We start from the raw sequence: 23475 nt of genomic DNA, 5'->3' as shown, positions 1-23475 counted from the left end.
CTTACATTGTCAATCTGGTCGAATGTCAAATAGTTTAATATTTGTTTAATTGGTTATCAATTATTATTCATTGAAAGTATCCGACCTGTATTGAAAACTTGCCAAAATGTAGAAATGTTCTAAGATGAGTTCTCTCTAAAATATCTGAAATTAAATGACTAATCTAACATCTAGGCAGTGATTTTTAGTTATATTTTAGGGTCTCATTTTTACCAACTCGGGTTTATTGGGACTAGGACCTACTTCTTAACTTAAGCTTTGAATCAATGTCCTGATCAATAAGTGTACTGATGATTGACAAACTTGGAGATCATCCTACTATCAGACTGGTTACTGGCGTAACTAGGATCATTTTCCTTATCAGATCTTGCCCTTTTGACTCAGCAAGATTAGAACTCGCGATTATCGTAACAGTAGAAGGACTGTCCTTTCGTCATATTTATCGGTTGAGCAAATAGATTTCTATATTTTAGTAGAAATGAAAATATTTACACAATTCGTTTATATTAGTCAGAATCTGTCAAAACTGAATTTTGGTTGTCCATATCTTTTACATCAAATTTATCAGCGTATTCAGTAACTACACGAAAATTAGTCCGGTTGACATTATTGGCACGGAAGTATTTATAAAAAAAAGTATTCAATAGAAACATCCTCAACATTCCAGCTAGTCGTGTAACATTATTCCTACGTATTTATTTGTTATTAGAATAAAGGACGCCAAAAAGCTACATTTCTATAAAAGACGTAACAGTTTGCTAAGAGTTGATAATTTCTATGCATACATGTTTTATTGATACATAATTTAAATAAATTTGAGTTATAACTATGGGTTCTCAATAGGTTCCTTAATGCACTAATACGACGATAAATACTCCGAAAAGAGAGAGATGTGGTTAAATCTTATAAGACGAGATCCAGGCGCCATTACATATCTTTAATCGGTAATGTATTTCTGCGAACAACCATTTTGATGTAAATATCTACTATAATTAATACCTTTATAATGTTAGTCTAGTTCAACTATGTATGGTAAACGTAATACCCAGGTAAATAACATTGTCTAAAAAATTTGAGGTTAATGCAATCTTCATTAGTTTTATTTAATATGTATTTTTATATATATTTTTATGTACCTAATAAAATAATTCTAGTTTTAGTTACCAAATAATATGGAAAATTATATCTCGCAATGGATTTAGGTTAATAAGTATACATAGAACAAAGCACATAGAAGAAAATGGGCTTTTAATGCTATCGAATGATCATATGTTCTAACAAGAAAAAAAGAATATTTGAAATATAAAAAATCCTTCGAAAAATGCCCATCCATCAAGGCCATAAAAAGCAAATATGATCAAATAGCTGTTGTCTTGTGCATTAACAGTTGAACAGTTGAAATGCTCAATTGAAAAGTCCCCGGTCTGACACATAGAGCGTCAAGGCAAACTAATAACAAAAGAGGTTGTTACCAACGAAAACATTAAAAAATCCACAAAATGATTTTGAATGACCGTAAATTGAAATTGAATGAAATAGCAGATACTCTAAAGATATCAACTGAACGTGTACATCATATCATCCACGAATATTTGGGTATGGGAAAGTTCTGCGTAAAGTGGGTGCCGCGCGAGCTCACTTTTGACCAAAGACAACGACGAGTTGATGATTCCGAGCAGTGTTTGAAGATGATCAAGCGTAATAAACCCGAGTTTTTTGCGTCGACATGTGACAATGGATGAAACATGGCTCCATCATTTCACTCCGAAGTCCAATCGACAGTGATCCGAGTGAATTGCACACGATGAACCCGCTCCAAAGCGTGAGAAAAGGCAACAGTCAGCTGGCAAGGTTATGGCGTCTGTATTTTGGGATGCGCATGCAATAATTTTCATTGATTACCTTGAAAAAGGAAGGTCCATCAACTGCGACTATTACATAGCGTTATAGGACCGTTTGAAAGACGAAATCGCCGAAAAATGCGGCCGTTTGAAGAAAAAGAAAGTGCTGCTTCACCAAGACAATGCACCGTGTCACAAGTCAGTGAAAACGACGGCAAGAATCTATGAATTGGGCTTCGAATTGCTTCCTCATCCACCGTATTCTCCAGATCTGACCCCAGCGACTATTTCCTGTTCTCAGATCTCAAAAGAATGCTCGCTGAGAAAAAATGTTCGTCGAGTGAAGTGGTAATCGCCGAAACTGAAGCCTATTTTGAAGCAAAGGACAAATCGTACTACAGAAATGGTATCGAAAAGTTGGAGTGTTGCTATAATCAATGTATCACCCTTGAAGGGAATTATGTTGAATAAAAAAAACTAATTTTGCCAAAAAAATGTGTTTTATTATGGTAGACCGGGGACTTTTCAATTAGAACTTGAAAAAACAATATTAGTAAGAAAGCTATTTTTTATTATATATTAAAAACTCATGTATAACCGTTTAGTGACAATAAAATACGTATTTATAGGGAAATATAATTCATACATTGTATCTTAATTAATAAAGTTTTAATTCAGTCGAGTAAAAGTCATTGTTTGATGACTAATAAAACATGTAACACCATCAAGTCAATTCTTGACAAGCTCGAATTATGTTACTTCATAAATCCGTTTTTTTGCATTTCTTTTCCGTATCATTGGTAGCACAAAACTAGAATGTATAAAATAACTAATTCGAATAAAATCGAAACGGATGAAATTCAAAGAATATAAAAACTAACTACCATATACGAATTGTTGGTTACCAAACCGTCTATCGCTTCTGAGTTAATATGGCGGATTATTACGATGTGTTATTCCTAATAAAATCTTATAATCACATCTTCAACCATTTCATGATTTTTTAGAATCTCTATACTATATTATTACAATAAGTCAATATTTTTGTGATTCTGTTATTGTCATCATATATATTTTCTTTAAGGGTAAAATTATCTCAGATATTAATACCCTTCAGAAATTATATATATTCGCTCTGATTGATTTTCATAATATCGAAGGGGAGACTGACAATACTTGATTCGTTAACAGTTATTAGCATTGCTGATTTTAAAAATATGGTAGATTATATTTTGACAATTACATAGCGTCAATATAGAAATAAACTATTTACTTAAAACAATAAGTGGAGTTAAAGTACTTGAAATATTACTTTTTATGTAACAATTTATGGCACAAAAATTGTCTTCTAAACTACCTTTTAAGGAAGTAATAAATATAAATATATACTATGTATAGATATACGGGATTAACGAGATTGAATAATAACATAAATCAGACCGTACCGTATAGGTATTTGTTAACTATTTTAGGTAGATACATACCGCTTCTCAAACCGAACGACCTATTAAACGCCTACACAGACTTCAGCCGTATACATATATTACATATACAGAATATCGTTATCGTTAAACATTCCTGAGCAATTTCTGGACAATCTAATATGCGACCGGTCGTAAATCCTGCGGCAGGTCACATTATTTGTTCAGTGCGTGATTACTCTCAACTCGTAGACCTGAAATAGATTAATGTTAATTAATTTAAAACGAAACGAGTAATTCTCGCTTTGTCTGGTGTGATCTAACACCAACAAGAAAACGACGTTATTTGGTGTTCCGAAATCCATCCAATCTGTTTTTTTTTTAAGTTGTCCAACTAATTTTATGTAATTATATATTTGCAATCAACTAAATATACTACTCAGGACAATCCAATAATTAAACTTAGACACTGAATTAGCCTTGTTCAATTTTATAATTTACAACAAATTATCCAAAGAAATTAAGGAAGTAGTATGCAAAAAAACTACAAAAAATGCAACCTAATGTGTAATATAGAAAATAAATAATACGCAAAAGTAATAATTAAGTGCAAAATCTTACAAATGGCAAAGAAACAGTCTATTTACACTAGAGGACTACTAAAAATCTAAAGCAATGATATTTACACAGTCCAACAAATACCAGATGTCTACCAGAGAAATGCTTTTTAACATTACAAAATTCACAAACTTGATCCAGAACATGCAACACGGTCCAGATGTTTGAAAAATGATCAAAGTAATTATAATTCTTAATTCATATTATTATATTACTAATTTCACCAATGTCATTGCTATCAGTAATATTTAAACTATTTGAAAAAGTATTTTTGAAAAGGCTAAAACCAATCATAAGGAGGAAAAAATACCTGCAAATTAGTTTATGAACAAACAATTGATAAACAAACAATTGAATCATAGATATTATTGAAAAAGCGTAGGAAAAACAAAAGTCCTAGATATATTCTTTGACGTAATTTAATAGTTTTATAAGGTTTGGCATGATGATAATTGTTATTGAAGAAAATTTATAAAAAGTAACCAAAAAACTTCAACATGTAAATAATCATATAAATAAGTCAAACCAAGCAGGTAGAATAATAGTGTATGTTGAATTCATATACAATTGGAGTAATACTGACATCTCATATAGTCACAATATTATGTCGCTGGGGAGACATCTCTTGATGCAAAACTTCTTAAAATAACCATATCAGAATATTCACAAAGAAAACGATGAGAATTAAAACACAAAAAAAAGAATTGATTAATGTAGATTAATTTGATTATGATCGAGGAAAGACTTTTGAGTAGCACTGATATAATTTCAAGATAATTAAACCGCTTGATCTTGTATAGTTTTGTGTACAGTAGATTAATTAAAAATAGCATGGTAAGTATCAATGTAATTAATACACAAAGTATTAATATTTTTGAAACTAAATAGAGACAAATAGGTTCTAAACACTTATGAATTAGTCTATAATATTTCGCAAAAATGTATTAATAAATTTCTAAAAAATATTTCATTAATACGACGCACCTTTGAGTAAACATATAGTCAAACAAATATCTTAAGTACTCAAATATCGAGAGTAATATAATTTCTAGCGTTATATTTTTGTTAATTCAAAGATTTATTATAAAAAAACTATCCACTAGTCAATCACTTCATATTTTCTATCTTTCCAAAAAAAAAACAAAATAACGGATCACGTAATCAGAGCAATAATAAAGCTAACGAAGCCAAGAGGTAAATTATCAGGTTGGAGTAGACTTGAGACTTTGTAGTTTTATTCCTTCCACTCAAACTCGACAATGATTTAAGAAATATCGAGTTTCAGCTTTCAGTATCAACTTGATGACTATAGCCTTGTTTTAGAATTCCTTATTTTTGAGCATTTTTGGTTTATCACAATGTACTTTGACAGCTATATCGAAAGCATCATATTTAAAATATGAAAGTAAAAGTTACATTTTATCGATAGAGAATGTTCATTTTTTGTTCTTCGTCTAGTAATTCCACATCTTCGATATTCAAAAAAAAAACTGCTTAAATTTCAATAAAATAACAAATATAGTAAAGCAAAATGAGCAAGCAAGACGTGAATAATAGCTGTTGTAATTGTACCATATCATTTTGGTTTAGCCTCTTAGTTGATGTATCAGTCATTATTTTGTCATTATAGATGGAATTATCATTAGAGTGTCGTAGGACTTTAAATTTAATCAGAATAAGGAAAGAAATTTATGTTTACTTATTATTAGATATATAAAATATAAAACTATCATGAGGAATAATGAGAAAAATTTTAGAAATAATAATGTAGCGATCTTAGCATGTCGAATTTTACATCGTGGAATAACGGTCTACAAAATATCCAGAAATATAATCCCAGATGTTGAACACGGGCGGGGTGCCAACTGGAACCCGACAACGAATAGCTGGCGGCAACCCCGAGACGTTTATCTGGGATATTATTGAAGGGTATTTCGGTCATTCAGTGCTCAACCCTCGTTTGGTTAAGACGTGCCACCATCGACTGCCCAAGCCTCGTCTTCAGGTAACTCCGCTGCCATCCTTTTTATCTTTGTATAAAAAACATTTTTTATATTGCCAATAAATAACGGTCACATTATGTAAACACCACTGTTTCATTTCGATTTACCTCCATTCACCGAGCCACATCATTTTACCCTAAGGTGGTGACCCCGACGTGATCTTTCGCAAAATTGGGTTTGGACTCGTGAATGGAGGGTACGTAGAAAATGGTGTATTTTACGTGACCGTTATATTTTTTTTGTTTCAAAATTTTAAATATTTTTAATTCGATTCCTTTTCAATTTTACCTTCAAGATTCATTTTCATTTTATTCCGATTAATTTCATTATTTCCAATTAATTTTTTTAATTTTTTTTTGTCAAAATTTTTATTTCACAATCTTTTGGAATATTTTTACATCACTGCTTAATCATCAGCGTCTCGGCTAAACATTTCTTTCGGCGCTATGTTTAAATCATAATGTCTTCCTTCGCTCGCCGTCTCCGTCATAATGGCAGATATTTTGATTTAAAAGGCTTTGGGCAGCTTCGGTCGGATACCGTCGTTATTTGTTTTTTTTTCTGAATTAACCTAACGTATGTGACTACGGATTAGTCACAGAGCAGCTCCAGAAGCTAGGTAGCGATTGCAGTCATCGTAGACTCGTTATGTTTTCGCCGAAGTACCAGAATTGCTAACGTCTCGTCGTCGAAGAAAATAAGCTACCACGTCGTCGAACAGTCGATCCTCCCACAGCGTCGATTACGGGAGCCCTGTCTGAAGAATAGCTTGTTTTCAACGTCGTCGATGGACCACATTCAAGTGCCAAAGCGACGATGATGCAACGGTATCTGTAGGACCGGAAGATATCAACAGCCGTACCAGATCGCAACCGTACCAACCACAACCGTTTCGAACTATCATATTTTTTCAAAGCCCATTTTACACAGCACATTTTGTTTGGTATATGTTTTTTTTTGTATTTGATATTTTTTGCAAACATTTTTGTATTTTTGTTGAAGTAATTTTATGTAAAATTCTGGCAGGGGAGTATTGTAGCGATCTTAGCATGTCGAATTTTACATCGTGGAATAACGGTCTACAAAATACCCAGAAATATAATCCCAGATGTTGAACACGGGCGGGGTGCCAACTGGAACCCGACAACGAATAGCTGGCGGCAACCCCGAGACGTTTATCTGGGATATTATTGAAGGGTATTTCGGTCATTCAGTGCTCAACCCTCGTTTGGTTAAGACGTGCCACCATCGACTGCCCAAGCCTCGTCTTCAGGTAACTCCGCTGCCATCCTTTTTATCTTTGTATAAAAAACATTTTTTATATTGCCAATAAATAACGGTCACATTATGTAAACACCACTGTTTCATTTCGATTTACCTCCATTCACCGAGCCACATCATTTTACCCTAAAATAATAATAACCAAAATCAAATGACACTTTTCGGCCTTGGTTATAGTGATCAAGGTAATAGGACGACTTTCCTAACGTTGTAGTAGTCGAGGGTTCGAATCCTGCTGGGGTATAGTTGCAAATTTACGTTTGTGATTGTCCATAAGGCAAGAATGCAAAATTTGACAATCATGCCAGTGACGCCAGTAATCAAGCAGGGTAAGACCGGATGTTTTCTGTTTGAGATGATCTCCAAGTGGGTCACTCGCCAGTCGCTAGACTTAATACCAAGGACCGCGGTTCGGAGCCCACGTTAAACAGTACGTCCAGTCCAGATAAACCTTAGTTGGTTTAAAGGAAAGTAAAATATAAAAAGAAACTTTATAAATCAATAGAAAATAGCAAGAAAGCGAATTCATTAAATTTTGAATACACAAAATTCACATTATATTGTATTTGTCTAAAAGCCGCAAAATATTTTTTACGAACTAGGCGTGTATAATAAAGGCAGGAATTAAACTAGTTTCACGAATTTAATGGAGACAAAAATATATGGTTCCACACCCATTAATTATTTAAGTCTGCCCAATAAATTGAACGTGAACAGTCTATATACTGACTATAAATGATAGAATAGACCTGTTTTACCATTTAATTGCTGATTCTAATGTTGATTGTTCATATACACATGACTTTAATATAGAATTGAAAGCTTAAACTTAAACTAAAGAAAATAAGAAATAATCTAAGAAGCATACGATTTTGACAACTAATCTTAGAATTAGCTGGGAATGATCATGATGATTAAAAGAACATATATTATGAAAGTATTAAATAAGTATTGTTTTACACTAATAAATATCTTACTAAGTCGTTAAATCAAAACTTCATTAAAATAAGATTAAATGTATATTGATAATTAAAATAATCAATTTAAATCGCCACGTGTAATGCTTATTTTTTGTTAACAACGATGATATTAACAATAAAGTAAATAAATTAGAAAGTCAAAGGTGATCGACAAGCGTAAATATAAAAACTCCAACGAGATAGAGCTATCTATAATTATGAACTTCCGGTAATGTTTTGTTAATAATGAAGACAAGCCGCTATTATATGTCCAAGTATTTACATTTAAGTAACAATTTGAATTAACATAGATGACATATGATTATTTTAACATAAAAATATACTTACATTTTTTTCTTCGTCGAATCCGTAATTTTCAAAAGTTGTGTCAAATAAGATGTTTTAAAGAAAAAATCATAATATGCTTTTTTGATATGTACTAAAAGTCACTTCCATTACGGTTTGTGTTGAGTGGATCTACTCCTTAACGTGAGCAACGAACTATGGTCCTTGACATTAAGTTATAAAATATTTTCAACAAAAAAAAAATTAACCGACAGTGCCGAGCAACAAATTAGATTAGATTTGTTTATATTATTATTTTTGTATTATTTATGCTCGGTTCCGACTTCAAACTGATCAGCTGATTGTAGTTAAAATAATAGTATAAATAGATAAATAGGTTTAGGTAGGTATTAAGCTAAATTATGTGTATATAGTAGAATATAAAATAACATACGTGTAGTAGATAGGTTAAATAAGTTTCTTGTTTATTTTTATTTAGTTATTATAACGATTATTATTTATTTTTGTGTAAAAAATCAAAGTTTAATCATTTTTAGTTTTTAGTGAGTTCCTTATTCATTTTTTGAAGTCGGTTCAATTTTTTTGTATTTTTTTAAATTTTTATCTTTTTAGGTGATTTGACAAATGTTCCAATCAAACTGGAACAAAAAAAGTTGCTGACCTGCTGGGAATCAAATCCGAGACCTCCGCGTGCGAACTTAACGTTCTAATCATCACACCATAGAAACAGTTACCTACAATGTTTCTACGACTTCTCATATGATCTTGTTAGTGCTTGAAAGGCAAATTGAATGGTTTTTACACTGAACTTCCGATTTTTCGTCATATCAGTTCAGCAATAACATTATACTCAAATATGTGATTATTTTATATAAAAAATAAGTGAAAACGTACGTACCGTTGAAATTTGAGGTTTTCCCTTGATTTCCCCCTTTCCCCCATATCAGATCCTGATTTGGTTCCAATGGAACTACCTCGGAAGTGCACTCTTTCAAATAAAAATTTACGAATTTTGAAAATTTACTTAACATGGAATAAATAAGTATGATTTTTTGTTAAACATTATTAGGAGTTTATATAACTATAAATTTGTACAATGGATGTTTTTACAAAATTTGGGTAATTTAATCATAAAATAATAAAACTAAATCTATATTATTTTATAAATTTTTAATATGGTTTGTATATAAATGAGATTTTGAAACATTATTTTAGGATACAGATATTTTTGAATAATTTATATAAAATGACATAAATGAAAGTTTTCTCTTATTTATTTGTACAGTATCATTTGTCTGCTCTGAAATTCATTTGATATTATTCATATTACTAAGTAGGTTTAAACTTGACATACTTGTTTTATTTGTAAAATAGAATAATACACTCTACCAATACTATATTTCGACTAATGATAATTGATAAATAAAAAGAACTTGAAGCAATTAAAAAAGCCCGGTCCTAGTTTGAATAACATATAGGCGGAAAAGTTTGCGGTCAAATAGTTAAAATATTTTAAAAAATCATACAGGAAGATGCGTACATGGGAAAACTTTAATTGGGTGCCGCATTTGCACACAATAAAAATAAGAATTGTTATGATTCATTACTTAAACATAATAGCCTGTACTTTTATATTAAACATCAATTTATGAATATATGATAATGGACGACTACCATAATACAAATGAAATTTAGAAGGATAAACAAAAACAAAATATAAAAGTTCACTATAAAACTGATTTTTGGTATAGGAAATATTCATAGAGATCAACAACCAATGCCAAGAAACACTAATTACATTACTAATACACAAAAAGTGTTCGTCAAGATGACAACATTGAACTGGGTTGAAGCTTAAATGCTTGCCGATTGACCATTTCTAATATCTATTGAACAACCTTCATTAAGTTTTTACTATTTTTGCAGACAGTGTTACCAAAAACCATTGTTTTTTTTTTTAACAAAGGTGAAGTGAAAGACGCCAAATATTATTTCTTAAGTGTGAAAATGTTCTTTCAACTAATTATTTTTATTCATATATATTATATATATATATATATATATATATATATATATATATATATGATGCTATTTGAGATAAAGTTAAGAATAGCACTCAATCCAAGTTCGAGTTTTTAGGTTCACTTCAATCTTCTGATTTCCTGTGCACCATCCAATAGCCGTACGGCTTCCAGGTTGCTGTGATTTCGTAATGTTACTTCATGCTTGAAAGCGAAATATTGGACAAATTGGTAAATCCATTTCATTTCGAGGTCATCATGTGCACGTATGCAACCTTTATAATTGACTGATGAAATTATCTCTTTGATCTTAGATCAAGTTGGGAGTACCTTCTGACTAACCAGCACAGTTCTGTGATCTTTAGCCCGATCTGTTCTTTTTTTTGTCTAATGTGATATTTAATTTAACTTACTGTCGATTACCATAACTGATTTTGCATGAAGAAAGTGATACAATTGGGTCTTTGTCATTTCGCTGCAACGCAAAATTGACATGGGAAGATTTCGAGCTTATTCAAACTGTATTTTAAAATTTCTAGTCCATATGTGTATCTTGTTAACTACTAACATACTTGCATTTTATAGCCCTAGGCAGAGGCTTGCATTTTTATAGCCTTATTCTTTTGGAATCATAACATTTTGCGATATGACAACATTCTGTCACATATTAACATATTAAAAAAAACTAGCGATTAATAACATAGCATTTTTTTTCAATAAGCTTCTATTTCTGCAAAGGTACTGTAACTTTTCCTGTACTTCTGTTATACAAAACTATGTTACTGAAAAAACTGATGGATTCCCTAAAAATAGGTTACTGTAATAGCTTGTAACATATGGGCTGAAATGTCCCGGGAGTAACAAAGAAAACGTGTTTTTTTTTGTTCAAAATTGGCTTTATTCATCAACGTAATAAGAGCCACACAATAATTCCCACGCCGCTTTAACATTTCAATACCACTTTTGAAGAACAATTTATCTTTGCCTCAAAATACCTTTGCCTGCCACCAATTGCTGTCTACCCAGATGACGATTGTTTTCATTTCGGTGTGAAGTGATCCATGATCCATTGTCACATATCGACGCAAAAATTCCGATTTGTAACGTTTAAACATGGCCACACACTGCTCAGAATCATCAACAATTTCTTGTTTTTGATCAACAGTCAACAAACGCGGCATCCACTTTGAACAGAGCTTTCTTATAATCAAATAATCATGCAATATTATAAAAACAACACATGTTTTTGATATACTTACGATGTTAGCTAACTCACGAAATTCCACTTTTCGATTATTCAAAATGATATTGTGGATTTTCTTATGTTTTCTAGTGTTACCACCTCATTTGGACGTCCACTGCTTTCTGCATCATCGCTGTCTCTACGACCACATTTGAAGTCAGCAAACCAATGTTTTATTTTCGTTTCTGATGGAGCGGAGTCCTTATAAACCTTTTGAAGTTAGTACTAACTGAAAAAGCGCTAAATATAATAAAACTAGCGTTATCTATGTGTTAGGCCCGTGACTTTTCAGTCCATGTGTTAATTGGAAGCTTTTAATCTGATAAGTTTTTTTATATCTGATAATGGTTTTGTATCAAATATGTTTTGGTTTCGAAATTTATCCAGTAAAAACTATATATAGCTATCGTAACTAATTCTATTCTATAAACGTGCATATTTCGAGTACCACAAATATAATCATGGTGATTTGCATTTCATATATCCGTCGGCATTTTAACGAGCCAGTCGGTCCAGTTACTTCCCGAACAAAGAAGATCGAATCGCGGATAGAAATCTAATCTGCGACATCGCCGGCATTTCGTAAGGGAACATTCCCACGCGAATGAAAAGGTGGACTCTGACAAAACGGACAATAGTATTTTACAACATTGAAGCGGGAATACTGAGCGGCAACGTTACGGTTGAGAGAGTTTGCCCGTCAAGGAACTCATTATTACAACCATTACTGTTCAGGTGATTAGTTTTACTGCCCATTTATCTCATTATAAGTATGATTAATTCAATTCAACCGCCGCTTAGTAAGAACGGACCAATTAATCGTAAATTAAATCAATGATATTTTCACTCTCAGCAAGCTTTTCCTATTTAATTAAAAAAAATTAACTGAAAGTCATCATCAAGCAGTGCTGCCTGATTGGCAGTTTGGCAGAAACCCGTTTGATGAAGATATGAGTAGGCTCTTCGAGAAATTCATAAGATGAGTCGTTTTTCAGCGTATAATTTACAGATTCAATATTTATCATATAGTAAACACGTTTTCTTCCGAAACCACGTTTAATTTCGCTCAATTTTCATCGCACTGACTTGAAAAACCAATACATATTTCTGTTACCTGGTAGTTTGACGCCACTTTCTATCTTAAAGCCATATAAAAACATGTTTATGTCCATTATTCCAACTTCAAAAGTTCATTTGACATTAAACACTTAGTTTTGTTAATAAATATCATTAGGTAATATTATATGAATGAATATTATTAAGTTATAGTAATATATCCTACTACTTAATAACCTCTTTCCTTGAAACAATTATCTAATATGTTGTCAGATTTTCATCGGTAGATCTTCCTTTAACTTCTCCTTTGTGTTGTGCACCCATTGATATCACCTTCATCTTCTGTCTGCGAATCTTGATACTAAATCTAATATACTAATTTTCTTGACGCGAGAGTATCTTAGTTCAGTTTCGACCAGCGGTTCGGTTGGCATTCCCAAATCCAGAAATCAATCCAAAAAGGTTCGGGGATAGCAAACCTGCTATCTTCTCTGATCTGCCCTTCTAACAGACTTCCCATCTCCATCAAATGCGTATTTTACAAGATGTTAATTCGGTCCGTACTCCTCTACGGATCTAATGTCTACTTCAAGTTTGTTACACCCAGCCAGGTCAAAACGGCTTCAAGTTTTCCAAAATAAGCTCCTCAGGAGAATATTAAACGCTCCATGGTTTGTCAGAAATAATCAAATTCATAGGGAAACTGACACTCCAGAAATCAAGCACTTCATATCTCAATCATTCCACAAACAACAACTCAGCTTAAGTTCTTCTGAAAACGCGCTTGTTCACGAGCTGGTCGACATGCTGGGAGCTTAGCACCGCGTCACCGCCAAGCTCCACCCCTTTTCCAGGCTGAAATAACCTCATCCGTCGCTACAGTCATAACTTTTGCCCCCATACAACAGTATCCAGTTGTGTGTTAACTCAGGTTCGTGAATCAATAGAATCGCCGGGCCCTCGTGCCCAATAACGGCCTCCCGATCGGCGGGTGCCACATCCCCAAATTTAATGCAGTAGCAGTAGCTATCCACAGGGGTCAACTGTGAAGCGGTTTCGGTTTAGTGTATCGGTAAGCCCAGAGGCAGTCCCACATAACCCGGTCCAACTTGTCACTCCAGGTATGCGTCATGCATTCCACCGCCTGGTTTTTAGGCCAAAACAAAAAAAATCTTAATTCAGCAGCTAACTGTGAATGTTTTGGCCTAGTCTGGCTTGACCGTTCTTTCTGTATGACTCAATTTCTTCCTCCACTGTTCATCTACACACACCTATGTGTACCTAGATTCAAATCTAGGTACACATATTTATTGTTTATTTACGGTATAGTATTGAACACAATTATCATCGTTTTGCTTTGTATTTCGAGTATCTTGAAGTTACTGTAGCTGATTACTGTGCGCCATAGTTGTATACTATACGTCTATACAGGATTCAGCCAGTCATGCTCCGCAGCGTGCAAATTATTTCCTTTTGGTCCATATCTGTTTGCGCCAAGTGAAGCGTCGGTCAAAATGGTGAAGTATTTGACGTCATCTGATTGTGGAATCTCCGTGTTAGAGAGTTTCATAGGTAGGCAGATTTTTCTTTTGAGTGTCAAGTTTTTTTGAACTTATTGCGGCATCATCTGCATCTGTTGGATCTCATAGCGAGTGGTATAAGTATGAGTGGGTATATCAGTTATAACATGTGAAAGGGTTAAAAAAATAAAAACTATTAATTTACTTCAAAAACAAAAGTGTTATAATTAACGCAAAAAGAGAGGCGACTGACTGAACGGCGATACAAAGCGACACTGAGGGTCTTTTAGAAAAATATATTAAACAAAAAAATTGAACCGATTTCAAAAAAATAAATAAGGAACTCAGAAAAATTAAAAAATAATCAAACTTACATTTTTAACATAAAAAATAAAATATGTACAAACTAATCGTGGGAATAACTAAATAGAAATAATTAAAAAACTTATATAACCTATCTATTACACGAATTTTATATTCTACTATACACACAATGTAACTTAATACCTACCTAAATCTACTTATCTATTTACAATATTATTTTAACTACTACCAACCGATCACCTTGAAGTCGGTTTCGAGCAACAAATTAAATTTGTGTTGTTGCTACAAAAAATGCTACCCTAATAGCAAGAGAGAAATTAGAATATGAAGTAATTTACCCCCTCGAAATTAGAAAAATGATAAAATAAAGGCGAAAAGTTAGAAGAGTATGGCACAGAACCAGAAATGCTGCAGACAAAACTACTTTTAATAGAATTAGTAATCAGACGAATCAAAAGATCAAAGAATATAAACAGAATTGCTTTCAAAAGTATGTAAGCAAATTAGCCCACAAGCAGACAAAGATTATTCGCTATGGAAAGCAACTCAAATATTTAAAAGACGAATTATTCGAGTACCGCTAATTAAAAATGATCGAAATGAATGGGTTCGACGCGACAATGAAAAAGCTGAATTGTTCGTACAATACTTAGGTAACATATTTCAAACTAATGATATAGAATCTACCATGGATACATCTCCTGTTTATCAATCCGATGTAGATCTAAATCTAATTTCTCCACTAGAAGTTGCCACTGAAATTAATAACCTCAATCCTAAAAAGGCACCTGGTATAGATGACATTTCACCTGGATTATTGAAAGAACTGCCACGAAAATCAATCATCATGTTGACAGATATATTTAATGCCTGTTTAAGGCTGAAGCATCTACCGGAATGCTTTAAGGGGGCACAAATAATTATGCTCAAAAAACCTGACAAACCTGCAGAACAAGTCGAATCTTATAGGCCTATTTCGCTACTACCTGCAATATCAAAGCTATTTCATAATCTAATATTTAAACGTATTAAACATTTGGTAACAAAACCAAATTTCCAGTTTGGTTTTCGAAATTCAACAATCGATCAATTGCACAGAGTAACTGCAGCTACTGAAAGAGTGTTTGAGGAAAAGAAATACTGCCTTGCAATATTCTTGGATATCTCACAAGCTTTTGATCGGGTTTGGCATTTGGGATTAATCTGTAAGAAGAGCAAATTGTTATCGCGTATCTATTGTCAATTGCTGGAGTCATATTTATTCGGAAGAAAATTTAGAGTATCGCACGAGGTAGCGTCTTAGGACCTCTCCTGTATCTGCTCTACACTGCTGACATTCCAACAACAAAAGAAACAGTACTTGGAACCTTTGCTGACGACACAATTATTATGGCAAAAGATATATCTCTTCCTAGGGCAATAGAAAAAGTGCAAGTGGCAGTCAACAAAATCTACAAATGGACTAAAGATTGGAAAAATCAACTTAATAGCTCCAAATCTCTCCACGTTAATTTTATATTGAGGCGAAATTATTTATATCGCTCAATGGATGCCCGATTCCTCAATCAGAATCAGCTAAATACCTTGGAATCCATCTTGACGGTAGATTAAATTGGAAACATCACGTTAGACAAAAAGCAAAACACATTAGAACCAAAATAAAACAACTATACTGGTCAGTCGGAAGATACTCTCAACTTGATGTAAAATCAAAGAGGTTGATCTATAATACAATCATAAAGCCAATTTGGACCTATGGGGTGCAAATATGGAGTTGCACTAAAAATTCAAATCAACTAGTCATACAACGCTGTTAAAACAAGGTTCTTCGATTGATTACCAATGCCTATCGCTATGTAACCAACGAAGAACTACACAATGACCTGGAAATCAAATGGATTTGCGAAGTTATCCAAGATTTCGCCTTGAAGCACGAAAGAAAATTACTAAATCATACTAACGTGGAAGCAATACAACTGCTGGATAGTGCGCAGGATGTCAGAAGATTGAAGCGAACAAAACCATACGAAATTATATAAAGTGTATACATTTAGTGTAAACTATAGCCATAAGTTAATAATTAATAAATAATTATAATTTTATAATTGAGGAATACATATTGTTAACTGTTAATTTATCCAAGTACATAGGAAATGTAGTAATAAATTAATTTTAAATTAAGATTGTATTAAGCGTATCTAATAAAGATATTATAAAAAAATCAGCATATCTGATAAATAAAGAACAGGTTACTAAAATAAGAGATAAAAATAACATAAAATAGAAAATATTACATTATGAATCCTATCTAAGAAGAATTAACAAATTCTAGGAAACTGCATAGTTTCCGTTAATTTACCTAGCTTAAGCAACATTAAATATAAAACATGCATATCTTATTTTAAGTTGATACGACTACGAAGGTAGACTGGAATGTAACGCTCACATGTTTGTTAAAAAAAACAAATAGGAAGATCCGACAAAAAGAGCATTATATAGCTTCAAAATCAAATATTTATTTTTTAATATAGTACGGGATTGCAACAGAAAATAATAAGCTGCAATATATAATAACCGAATGGAAACATATTCGTATATATTCGTGGATAACATATGCTTCGTCACAGTAGTCCATTAAAGTAATTTAGTTTGTTTTTAATGTGTTTTAATTAGTATTTGTTTTTTATAATTTCTGAGACAGATTGATACCTACCGTCCAAAGCTTTGACGGTACTAAAATACCATTACATTATTGTTCTAGATTCTTCTAGCACGATATATGCTTGAGTGATTGTCCCGTAATGATACCATTTTGATAATCATAAATCACGGTTTTATCGGCATATCTGATAGTTATATCAGTAGAATCTTTAACTGCCATTTGATGATTTTTGTCTTAAATTAAACAAAAAAATGTTCAGTCAAACAGAGATATCAGTTAAGGTCCTACCAACCATACCAAAGGAAGTTGTATTCAGAAACATGGACATAATAGGTAATTATATGTATTAGGTAGGTAGGTATTATATGGTATTATATACAATACTTAATTAATTGTCCTTAAATGGCTAGTACAACTGATATAATACATATCTGTTGTAAGTTGCAATGGATAGATAAAATAATATGAATACCGCAATATATTACATCTTGTTGTATGTGCAACATTGCTTCCGTGTAAATAATGCGAAGTGTAACTACTGCTTAGTTTACACACCAAGTCTTTGTCCTACGATAGTTAAAACAAGCGTTTCATAAACGGGGAAATGTGTTATCTTTCAGATGTTACATAAGCGACAGCATCCACAATAATGACCGCACAAAACATGGTAAAATATTATCAACAATGTGTACATCAGAACCCGACACTCACGTTTGTAATACTGTCTTGACAAAGACAGTACGGTGGGAACTCTACAAAACTAGCATTCACAGAAGAGCTGCAATTGCTAAATGCATTATAATAGAAACCAATTCCAAGCTGAGAAAAAAGTGGTGTAACTATCTTAAAACTTGGACACTTGATGATTGGAAGAATGTGGTTTGATCTGATAAATTACCATTAACGTTGATTCTTACAAACGGCCGGTTTTTCTGTAGATATAAGGAAAATTCCAAAAGAAGGCCCTACCTGCTTCCTATAGTCAAGCATGGGGGATCACGATTATAATTTGGGCGACAATATCGTTGTATTCAGCTCCTCTCATTCATACCACTAGTTGGATTTCTGCTAAGTATTTCAACTATGTTAAAAGCAAATGGTCAACATCTAATTACTAAATATATATTGTGCATTTGTCAGATATTTGTCCATCTCATATACTAATAATACTATAACTTTATGTTTTTCAAGAAATTATAGGAAGAGTGTCATAGAAAGTCATCGCTTGCTTTTACAAATATAAGACGAATATTTCTTTTTTTATCAATGAAACTTTAATTATCACTAGTTATCAGAACTACAATTATTTAGTTAATAACAGCTTCCATCTAATAAAGTGATAAGCGAGATTGTGCCAAGAGAAACAATTTTGAGAACGTAAAATCGGTGCTACAGTTATTAGACCGAAACCGTTCGGTCAGATCAATGGTTTTAATTTTAAAATGGCCCCAAGGATATTCAACTCAAGACATAGTTATTAAGGTATTGTATTTTCACTGAAGGTAGTTAGCAACTGGAAAGTTTGCTAATACATTTTCTTTACGTTCACTTTATTAATTGTGATTGGAAATGACCCCTGACTTAATTAACTTGGTTCGATGTAATTGTTGATTTTCCTGATAGTGAAAATGAACAGGAAGTTTCTGTACAATTCATATTGAATAATGATAAGTTGAAATGAATAAGTTGTTATTATTATTGATTAATTATCAGTGACATTAACATACGATGGAAACTTGAAAATTACTTCTCACATATTTGAAGAAGGAAAACAAAATGACATTCACAAAAAACTTCGAAAACAATGAACTGCAATGTTTATTGGAAAAACCCAATTGATGAATCAACTGTTTTCAGACGTTTACATACAATGGAAAAGATTTAAAAGGAGAAAATGGTTACAACCTGAATTAATTTAAAATGCAATTTCGAATATCACAGTTTCATTGCCAGTCTAACAAAAAGAAGAGTTTTCTGCCTCTTTACAAAAAATACCAAAAATAGTAAGCAACAGATGCAAGGACATCCTCTTGCATGACAATACTCGGTCGCACGATGCAACAATAAAGGATATAGTGTTTCAGCTTGAATGGGAAGTTTAAATGCGTCCACCATTCTCAGGCCAACTTGTTCCTCACTTGTCTAGATCAATACAAAGTGCCTTGGCTGGCACAGGCTACCAGAAAGACCGGAAAAAGAGTCAATGATGGAAAATATTTTAATTAAAATATATTACGCCATATTTTTAATCCCTTTTTAAAGCGAAAAAATGATCAGAATACATGCAAACACCTAATTTTGATTTTGAATATACCACATATATCTATTTTATTTTAAGTAACTGGAGTAAGAATGCCGAAAATGCTTATTTTTCGCCGATATATCGATATTTTGGAATTGTTCGAATTGTTTCATTTTCACCATCAAATATCGCCAGAATAAGCCTCTTAGTTGCGTTATAGAAATTTGAATCGTCGACATGGTGGAAGCGCTCTCGAAGCGCCCCCTTAAGCTACCTAAGACTTTGAAATTAGTTCGTCTGGTCATGGGATGACTGTTTACCAAAATAAGTCTCTTAGAAGATGATAGTGCGTTAATGCAGTTGTTATAACATGACCGGTAAAGTAGAACTTTGCACTCAGTCAAAGAGGTGCTGTTGCATATGATGTATATAACAGCTTTTTTGCTTGTCATAGGTGCATTGCATCCGTATCTTCAGTAGTAAATCCTCTTCAAATAATTGGCAGGTCCATCTTGTTACAAACCAGATACTAAGAACAGGAATTGTCAAGTGAATTGGAACAACGAACGTTGCTTACTATAACTAAATATATATAATAAATAACGTGAGAAAAATGTTCAGCCCAGGTACCGGCTGCCTTGCTAAGCGACGATTCGATTGACAGAAACAGTTTTTGGAAGCATAATGTACTATGTTGGAGTCAATAGGGTTGTAGCATAATATCGTGCCCGTGCTATGTATATATGGTTGCATATAATGTACGCGCCAGTATAGTTGCCTATAGTTAGATACAGTAAATGTGCTGATAAAACTGGCCATGATTATATGGTTACATATATTGTACGCGCTAGTATAATTGCCTATAGATTCCGCAATACTGATATATTAATGCCTGATAATATTAATCTATAAAAATTTAAAAATAAAAAAACCGATGAAAGCTATTTAAATACATGTCGATACACAAATTCGGTGCAAGATAATTAGTGTATAGATTAAGCATCGGCTCTACGAGTACGAGCTAATGGGTTCCAATCCGGTGAGATCGCTGGCACTTTTTAAAGTACCTGTACAAAAAACATTACCTAAAGTTTAATTAATCGATTGGAGCTTTATTAAAGAAGTTAATTGCTGAAATTTAAAGAGTTGGCAGGACTTTAAAATTAACGTTATTGATAGAAAGCCCATCTATTATCAGCAGCAGCAAACTCTTGTTGAATCGTAGTTGTCAATGTTATAAGACGGTATTGTTTCATTTTCAGGTTCAAATATCGCCGCAACGAGCCTCTTAGTCGCTTTCTATAAATCTTACTCGTCAGCTTGGTGGGAGCTCTCTCGAAACGCCCTCTTAAGCATTTAAAGACTTTGTAATTGGTTCTTCTGGTTATCGGATGAAGGTTTACCGAAATAAGTCCATTTGCAGATGATAATATATTTACACAGTTCTTATGACATCACTGGAAAACTTGGAACTCAGTCAAAGAGGTTGTTGTTGTTATGAAGTATATAAAACAGCTTTCTTCAATAAATTGTACATGGCCGTTAACGTAGTGTATTGTATTCCTCTCTTTGAAATTTGAGGTTTTCCCTCGATTTTCTTGCCTTCCCCCCATCTGATCCAAATTTGGACCACCTCGGAAGAGGTCTCTTTGGAATAAAAATTGGAATTGACGGATAAATTGGCGGACATACCTTAAAATATATATATATATATATATATATATATATATATATATATATATATATATATATATATATATATATATATATATATATATATACGTACAGCCGAACATAGAACCTCCTCTTTTTTGAAGTCGGTTAAAAAAATAGGTAATAAATTCATGTTCTGTACAGTGATGTATTGATTTTATAGATTATTTACAACTAAAAATATTCGTAGATTCTAGAGATTCTAAGAACATAATTGAAAATAACTTAGGTGTTAGTAATTATGTCATAACTTATTTAATGTGACTATTTAATCAATGCTAACAGTCGTGAATATGTAGAGTATGTAAGCAAAAGTTCTTAAAAATGTACATTGTGTATCTTGTAGATAAAAAATGGTGCTAGGCTTGATTTCAGTGAACGGAATAAGTTTTTCGGTAATCTTGAGTAGCCTTTGCCTTTTCCGGAAACATCATATACATTATTTTGATTTGATATAGCGTACATTTACTTATATATAATTTTACCAATTTAGTCAGTATTAATAAATTATTTTTACAACTGAATTAGTTCATAACTGATATATAGACAAGGTCAAATATTCCAACAAAATTGTTCCTCAATATTCTTCAATAAAATTTCCATAATTTTTAATTAAAGATCAAGTAACCAAGTAGTTAATTAAAAATGCCCTTATTTTATTACTTTGTTACTTACTTTAATTACTTACTTTATTGATTATACACGAGTACACAGATTTTGCAGAATAACGACAGCTCTTTTTACTATCGACTGTTTCTGTCGCTATTTTCGGTCCCACTGATTTTACTAGCAATTACTAAACAGTCGATAGTTGTTTTCAGTCGATAGTTCCCAACGCTAGTAAATAATTCTTGTACATGGCCTTTTATTAACTCCAAATAAACATACAAATACAATACACAGTACAAGAAAACATACAAAATATTTGGCCTATACATTTATTTTAAAGGATTTGCAACATATGGTGTTATTGTGTGTGAAATCGCATCGGGTATATTTGTAACTCACAGGCTTTGACAGACCTCATTTTTCAGTATGTGCCATTTCGTGGAAATGCGAACATACAATTTTTAAGTACGTTGCCATTTGCAGGAAGTTTTACTTTTTTACTCCAATTTGAAGAAAAAGCAGCTGAAGTTCATCGAACGCGAAGCTTATGACAACTATGCTCCATCGATTTCAACATGTGAATACTGGTTTCAACATTCTAAAAATGATGATTTTAATACCGAAGACAAAGAGCGTTTTGCAAGAAACAGGCAAAAAATTGGAAACGAGGATTTGAAAGCATTAATCGTGATTTGAATCATTGTTGGAAGTAACATAAGAAACAATTTCCAATCGCTTGAAGAACATAGGAATGACCTAAACGGTTGGAAATTTGGTGCCGAATGAAATTAAGCCAAGATACATTGAAAGGTTTTAGTCATTTAGTCATGTGTGAAATGCTTCCACGGCAAAATCGGAAAGATTTTTTACGATGCAAAATTGTTGCTGGCAATGTTACGATAATCTAAAGCGAAAATCCCGGGAACCACTTGGTTAGGCATCAACATCAACGAATATGAAAATCCATGAAATATCCATGAATCCAAGCTAATGCCGTGTATTTGGAGGAATCAAATTTGTGTGGTTACTATGACCTATTAAAACCTAAATAAACCATCAATAGGAATCGCTATCAACTACAAACGATGCGTTTGAGCCAAGTATTGCGCTAAAAAGTCTGGAATACGAGGAAAGACACAACAATGCTATTCTACGACATGACAACGCACGACCACAAGTTTCACTTCTTACGACGATTTGAAAAGGGTAGATTCATGGAGATAGTTCAAAAGATGCATCGCTCTTTTGTGATGGAATACGTAGATTGATTGAAAGATGGGACAAAGTTTCGGCAATCGGAAGACAATACTTTGAACGAACAGCTGCTTAACTAAAATACGCAAAATATAAAATATAAACAGCATACTAATCCACTTAAACTAGGTTTTTGTATATATAAACTTTGCAATACATAAACTATAAGACACTGATAAATTATCAGAGAGGTATTACAAACAAATTACTTGTTAATCTAAATTGAGAGACTACACTTAATGTGTTAACGATAGTAGGCGTTAAACTGTTGACATAATGACATATAATTTATTTGATCACCGAAACACAAACAATATATTAATTTCCATTAAATTTACATAAAGCCGTTAAAATAAGCAAAATAAAATTGAAGCAAAATAGTCATTATACATATTAAAAACA

General features: G+C 32.5%; 2 protein-coding genes across 9 annotated transcripts in view; one reads left to right on the top strand and one right to left on the bottom strand.

Annotated features, from left to right (window-relative positions):
• LOC143190739 (tripartite motif-containing protein 2) overlaps positions 1 to 23475 on the bottom strand; it is a 130050-nt gene that overhangs the window by 43466 nt on the left and 63109 nt on the right. For 2 of the 6 annotated variants that reach the window (XM_076395281.1, XM_076395282.1), the window contains exon 2: positions 3326 to 3516. The exons of the other annotated variants lie outside the window; for them this stretch is intronic. The gene's annotated coding sequence lies outside the window, so the exon portion shown is untranslated. The remainder of the gene's footprint in view (positions 1 to 3325; positions 3517 to 23475) is intronic. 6 annotated transcript variants of the gene reach the window in all.
• Positions 1 to 23475, top strand: part of LOC143190747 (protein FAM117B) — a 79762-nt gene that overhangs the window by 48713 nt on the left and 7574 nt on the right. The window contains exon 8 of one of the 3 annotated variants that reach the window (XM_076395296.1): positions 11784 to 11916. The exons of 1 other annotated variant lie outside the window; for it this stretch is intronic. In XM_076395296.1, the coding sequence (XP_076251411.1) occupies positions 11784 to 11901 (118 nt within the window). In that variant the 3' untranslated portion in view covers positions 11902 to 11916. Of the gene's footprint in view, positions 1 to 9041; positions 9083 to 11783; positions 11917 to 23475 lie in introns of those variants that run through there. One more of the 3 variants, XM_076395297.1, reaches the window with a different exon arrangement.

Source organism: Rhynchophorus ferrugineus, unplaced genomic scaffold (genome assembly GCF_030347505.1).
Source record: "Rhynchophorus ferrugineus isolate W39M unplaced genomic scaffold, kcgeb_rfMv2 rfM2, whole genome shotgun sequence".
Taxonomy (NCBI): Eukaryota; Metazoa; Arthropoda; class Insecta; order Coleoptera; family Curculionidae; genus Rhynchophorus; species Rhynchophorus ferrugineus.
This window is presented reverse-complemented; position numbering and strand designations above follow the sequence as displayed.